This window comes from Tilletiaria anomala, assembly GCF_000711695.1.
Source record: "Tilletiaria anomala UBC 951 chromosome Unknown K437scaffold_120, whole genome shotgun sequence".
NCBI lineage: Eukaryota > Fungi > Basidiomycota > Exobasidiomycetes > Georgefischeriales > Tilletiariaceae > Tilletiaria > Tilletiaria anomala.
The window spans coordinates 47,071-53,070 of NW_013546902.1; the positions used below are offsets into that span (position 1 = coordinate 47,071).

Genomic DNA, 6,000 nt, shown 5'->3' on the forward strand with positions numbered 1-6,000 from the left:
CTCCTAGCCGTTCCGCAATGGTCCAATCCCCCGCCATGCATCATTCAATTAATCAATCAATCATAATGGTATGTGAGTCCCGTTTTCTTACAAAGCACATGCCACTTCGTCCTCGCCCCCCCCGGTGCCTGCCCTCGCACACAGCACATGTCAGCACCGCCACCAGCGAGCGAGGCGTTGCAGGCTAGAACTGAGGGTTGCATCACCTCCCCATCGACGCACCTCCACTCCACCTTCCACGGGCCACAAACGCGTCGGCCGTGCCCATGTTCGTCCGTGCGTTTCTCCGTGCCCCGCTCGGCTTCACCTCCAACAGGCAGACAGCAGCCAGCCCGTATGCCATGGGAGACGCAGGGGAGCTGCACTCGAGGACAATAAGGCAACCACGCAGCGCTGGAGGCAAAGTTCGCCAGCTGGATGGGGCAATGTTGATGGTCATGATGATGCGTGGAAAAGAGACTCCACTGCCTTAGCCTGCACGCGTTCTTGTATCGTACAACCAGCTCCTGCGCCAAACGCACATTCATATACGCAGGCCAGATCGCCGCTGCCCGCCCGTCCGCTGCTCGTTCCCGCCCACAGACCGCCGCTGCGCTTACAAGCGTGAACCGGAGCGCCGGCTCGAGGCCGCCGAGCGCCCGTCTTCCCAGTGGCAGTTCGTCACGTTGCTCGCGATGCACACTTAGCGGAGCGCGAGGCGCGCCAGCCAGCACCAATGCGTGCGCGCGAAGCGCGCGCCGTAAATGAACATCGCACGACCAACCCGGCCCTGCGCTTCGCCCCGTGTAGGGTTGCGATCGCACCAGCAACGTCCAGGTGGCAACAACAGCAGCAGGAGGAGGCACCTTTGCCGTGCGCGATCATCAGCTGCAGCGCGGCCGAGCTGGCGCGCTACGTGTGCCGTGCCGCATTGTTGTAGACCAGCGCGATGGTGTACGGGGTAGACGGGCAGATCCCCAGTGTGATTAGGAACATCCTCGTGTAGTTGACCCTGGCGTTGTGCGATGCGGCCAGGAAGACGTATCTTACAGGCAGGTATGCGTACATGTCCTGCGTCAGCGCTGCCTCCGCTTTCAACAGGCCTTTGTGAATCAGCCGCCACCGAAGCCGGCATGAGCACCATGACCATCGGCCAGCCCAATTTCCACTTGTCCGCGAGCCCCATGACAGGGCGAGCACCATCGCCGTGGCCGGCACAAAGACGGGCAAGATGACCAGCTGGATGCGTGTCTGCATGATCCCCGGGTAGATCCTGCGCAGGATTGTCTGCAGAAACAGCGTGAAAAAGTACAGCGAGCAGCATAGGCACAGCTAGCACGGCCCCGTCGCCCACGTCTGCAAGCTTGCCAGCGTGCGGCGTACTTCGTACGCCTCCTGGCGTTGCTGTCCGATGCCCTTCTCGCCGGCCCGCATGTCTCGGCGCCGACATCGATGCTGGCGGCGCACTATCGCTCGCGAGGATGGCGGGGATGGGCCCTCCTTCTCGTCCTGGCACAGGAAACGCGCGCTCTGCACGTCGCGTGGAGCCTGCTGCCGCGCGACGTGGCCGAACACGACGGTCAGCAGTCCCTCGACGAGGAAGAGCCAGCACAAGCCGGCGAGCGTCGAGATGTCGATGTTGGACCGGCCCGAGGGGAGCAATCCGCCGAACGCGTCGGCCAGCGAGGCGCCTTTGGCCAGGGGGAGGGGGCGCAGTGTGCATTCCTCATGTCGGCATCATCACAGCTTTTGCGCACGCGTCAGCGCAGGCGCCCTAGTAGAACAATACGATGCACTTCGGCAGTGAGTAATACGGGTAGTGGAAGGACAGGTACAGATTGATGCCGGGTTGGGAGAAAGGCATGGGTACTGGTACGAACGAGAGCACACAGGGAGGCAGGATGGGGGGCCATGCACCAACGGTCCGCCTTCGGTAAAGCCAAGAAAAAAGCGGATGGCCAGGAAGCTGGCGTAGTTATGCGCTGTGGCTGGCCGATGCGCTTCAGGACGAGGTTCGAGGGCTGCAGAAGCGGAGACCGGTCAGAGGGGCGATCCAACCATGAGCAGAGTCGAAATGCACGGTGGACGGCTCAGCCACACCAGTTTGACAAGGGCGTAGCTGGTGTAGAATACCGTGAGTGCAGTATTAACGTCAAGCCCCTGCATGCCGAGGTCCTCCTTTTTCAATCCGGCGATACGGGCGTTGCCGGCGTTGCAACGATCGATAAAGTTGACCTGCCCTGCTCGAGGGAATCGGCCGGAGAGAGAAAGATAAAGTCGTTCCGTGCCACAGTGAGGCAGGTCGAGCAAGCATACGGACGCACACAGCAGCATGAACGCCGGGACGGCTCTCCTATCGAGCTTAAGCCTCGCGGCGCGGCCGAAGCGTGCGAACTAACCGTCGTGCAACAGCACATCGGCTCTGCGCGCGATGAACGATGTGGTGTTGTCCTCGGCGTTGTCCTTGTCACCCTTCGTCTCGCTGCCCTCTTGGCTGCGGAGCTCCCAACTCGGGCCGGACCGGACTGGCCTACCGGCCGGGTGGCTGCATCGTCTTCTTTCGCTTCTTGCTGTAGAGGTGTGCATGCAGCGAGCCATCGCCTGCTTGTTTGCGAGTACCTCGAGGCAGACCGAGCTGCTCCGCACGCAGGCTTGTATGTTGACCGCTGGATGCCAAAGGGAGCGGTGGACGAGTGTCGTGGCGGAGGTGGAAGCAATTGAGACGGGGAAAGGGCGCCTGCCTGATTGTTATTTTTGATCTCGCTTCGATCGAGGGCATGTCCTTGTGAGGCGAAGCGGGGCAGTGATCCGGCAAGCAGTTTCGTCACTTTGACGTCCAGCTTGTTCTACACACACACACACACACACACACACACACACACTGCGTGGCCACCACCATCATCGGGGCGCGAGGCGTAAAGGCCCCACTGGTATCCCATCCCCACGGACTCTTTTTCGAGTCAGGCACCGTGTAAGAGGAGTGCGCGCGGAGCCGATGGGCTGCAAAAGACACTGGGCCGTGGCATGCATGTATGTAAGCAAGAAGCTTTGCTCATTGTCACTGATTGCCGCTCGGGTCTCGACACTGCCAACACGATGGGGGGTGCCAGGAGGCACGAACTGGGCGAGTGTCTCTCTTATTTTCCCTCTACGTCTTCTGGATGCACACCCCCGCTTCCTCTCTCTTCCTCTCTCTTCCTCTCTTTCCCTCTCTATTCCTCTCGCTTTGTGTCCTCCTCTTGTCGATGGATGACTGCTTTTGCTTTGTGAGAGATGATGGCCGCTGTTGCGGGTCGTGTGTACGTACGTACATGTGGCCACCGTGGTTCATGGCAGTTACCCCCCCGCCCCCCCTCGGCCTGCCAAGTCCTTAGCACCAGTAGAGTCTTTTGTAGGGGCGAGTTACGGTACATATCCTTGCTGTGATCACTAGCCCCAACCCAAGCGGCGGATAGCACAGCGACACGTGCAGCCGTCATCAGGGCGGCACTGTGGCACACACACTCGCCTAGCTCGCCTGCTTGCAAATTGAACAGAGCGCGACTTGACAAAATCCAGCTACCCCGCTCTCTCCATCTTTTCACCTATTTGGATGGATTCTCCCCGGAAGGGCCGCCAGACTCTCCTCCATGATCACAACACCCCAGAATGTACCCATTTCCCCCAATTTCCGTCTGAATAATGGGACTCGTCGACCCGCCCCCCCGGTGCTCTGTTCAACAAACGCAATTCTATCCAGTACACTGGGAAACCTCAACCCGTTCCAATGGCTCTACATCCAAGAAGAGGGAAAGGCGCAAGGGAACCCACGTACACAACGCTTGGCAAAATGGAAAAGTAAATGAGAAGCGGAAATCAAGTCGGATTCACACTGCAAACGCCGCAAAGGATATATGTAGCACACAGATCGCGCTGGGTTCGCGCGCAGATTTGCCACTCTTGGAATATTGAACTGCGACCTCTCACAACCCCGCACCTCGTGTGCCAGCCGTGGCAGCGAGGGGGTCGTACACAGTCTCTCAGAGCTTGAAGAATGTAAAGCATGGGCCCCGAAAATTGAATGGCGCACGCAGCGGTTGGCGGCCCGGCTTGTCCTTAGTCCATCGTCCCAGCAGTGACGCGCGACGGATACAGGAAGCAGGAGAGGCGAGACGAGGCAAGCCGGCTGCAGAATCTCTTGTCTCGCATCAAAGTGTTTGACGTGAGAGAATGGAGGGTAGCACTCTGTCGCCGTCCCTTTTCATCTTGCTGGCTCAGTCATATCTGCCGCTTCGAACGCGGAGGCCTCGCGATCGACACTCCCAATGCTCGCAAAGCTGCCAGAACCAGGTCGTCGGTAGCTTACCAGGATCGTCAGAGCCTGTCCAGGACGTGATATGTCTTTTTCCTTCCTGCCCACTGTGCATTCTGCGGACGCTGGGCATCTGCATCCATGTTTGCGACCGACAGGCAATGGCGAGGACGCACTGGCTTTCCCTCTTCCACGCTTGGGTACACCTTTCCGTCCCCAAGTTCCACGAAGCCTCACTGACATGTCCATGCTATCGTATTTTGAGGTGGTCCCATGCCGCTTGCTCGTACAAAGAGGCTTTTGTTCTCCACACGTCCAAGTATCGCTTGCGCAAAGAACAGGAGACATGCGCAGACTTTGTATCCGCGAACTTGGACATGGGGCGGGAGTGACTATGCGCTAGTTACGCATTTGCAGAGTTGACGAGTATTGTGTGTACTTGGACAGGCGCTTCAGCAGCATTGTGGGGTCGACGCCTGCTTTAACCCTTCCAACGCCAATGCGGAAGCAAGCGCACGTTCGACAGACGGGAACCAGGTGCGGCAAGCACCCCGCACGGACCATGCATTGCCGTTTCATTCGACCAGCCGCCCATGCGAGGCATCCTGCTGACTGCATGCAGTCCAGCACGGACCACTGCAGCTGAGGGCCGTGCTTGTACAGTTGTCCGAGTGCAACGCGTGTCGTCGCTGGATCTGGATGCGTGTGCCAGAGTGATGGTTATTGTGTAGGTTAGTCGCCTGTAGAATCAGTGCAATCTATTGTGGGAGAGCGAAAGCAAGTCTGGCGCACGCAATCATCAAATGAGTGGACGTGTGCACCACACAGAGGGAATCCCACCTTGGCCCCACCCGTCTGGCGTGGGCACTTCTACCGATATCAGCACGACACCCTTCCCTTTTCTTACACCACAACTAGAGTCAGCCAGCCAGCGAGCGAGCGAGGCCATCGATCCTGCACATTGGGCAAAAGCAGGCGAGCAAGCAAGCAGGCACAACCGACACGACACGTGATAGCAAAAGACACAGGCTCAGGAAGACTCGAGATGCCATCCGACCGGCGCTCCCCCTCGGCTGGCTCGGCGCGCTCGGCCCACTCGCGGGGCGGCAGTGCCGGCGCTCACTCTGCCACCGCCATGGGCTACGACGGCGGAGAGGCAGGAAGGAGGATGGCGGCAGAGGACGAGTACATCCGCAGGGAGCTCGCCGAGACAACTTCATTCTGCAACGCCTTCTGGGTTAGTCTTGGAGTCCAGGGCCTCTAGCTCGTGACCTTCTACGCAGCTGACGCTATCCTCTTCTCTCCAGGGCATCGGAGACGGTGGATTCGAAGCCGTGCAGGCGCGGCTGCGTGGCGCGAACCGGACGCTTGACGAGCTGCGCTTTATCTACAAGGAACGCGCCGATATCGAGGCCGAGTACTCCAAACGGCTCGCCAAGCTGGCCAAGACCAGTGTCGGCAGGGACGAGACGGGCGGGATGCGCCAGGCGCTGGAGACGCTCAAGCAGGAGATCGACATCACCGCTCGCTCCCACGCCGAGCTGGCCAGCGTCATGAAGAAGGAGCTTGAGGGCGCTGTCGCAGACTTTCAGGCGCGCGTCTCTAACTCCCGGAAGAATGTGAGCGCATCCAGCGAGGGCGGTGGCATCCACCTGCATGCCTCGCTAAGCCTCTTCTCTTCTCTTCTCTTCTCTTCTCTTCTCTTCTCTTCTCTTCTCTTCTCTTCTCTT

At 59.4% G+C, this 6,000-nt stretch overlaps 4 protein-coding genes across 4 annotated transcripts; 2 read left to right on the top strand and 2 right to left on the bottom strand.

Annotated features, from left to right (window-relative positions):
• Positions 1 to 100: 100 nt before the first annotated feature.
• Positions 101 to 561, bottom strand: K437DRAFT_27649 (uncharacterized protein). Its single transcript, XM_013385222.1, has one exon. The coding sequence runs from the start codon at positions 437 to 439 to the stop codon at positions 203 to 205; it is 237 nt and encodes a 78-aa protein (XP_013240676.1). The 5' UTR covers positions 440 to 561; the 3' UTR covers positions 101 to 202.
• A 330-nt stretch (positions 562 to 891) lies between these two features.
• K437DRAFT_270606 (uncharacterized protein) lies at positions 892 to 2,577 on the bottom strand (the record flags this gene model as incomplete). The annotated part of the gene is made up of 3 exons (XM_013385233.1): positions 892 to 1,266; positions 1,363 to 1,670; positions 2,379 to 2,577. 3 exons carry the CDS (start codon positions 2,575 to 2,577, stop codon positions 892 to 894), a joined length of 882 nt encoding a protein of 293 aa, XP_013240687.1.
• Positions 2,578 to 4,059: 1,482 nt separating this feature from the next.
• On the top strand, positions 4,060 to 4,989 carry K437DRAFT_27654 (uncharacterized protein). The gene has a single exon (XM_013385223.1). The coding sequence runs from the start codon at positions 4,189 to 4,191 to the stop codon at positions 4,660 to 4,662; it is 474 nt and encodes a 157-aa protein (XP_013240677.1). The 5' UTR covers positions 4,060 to 4,188; the 3' UTR covers positions 4,663 to 4,989.
• A 449-nt stretch (positions 4,990 to 5,438) lies between these two features.
• K437DRAFT_228654 (uncharacterized protein) lies at positions 5,439 to 5,907 on the top strand (the record flags this gene model as incomplete). The annotated part of the gene is made up of 2 exons (XM_013385234.1): positions 5,439 to 5,507; positions 5,578 to 5,907. Coding segments are annotated over 2 exons (399 nt in total), but the record flags the coding sequence as incomplete, so codon positions are not given.
• Positions 5,908 to 6,000: the final 93 nt, after the last annotated feature.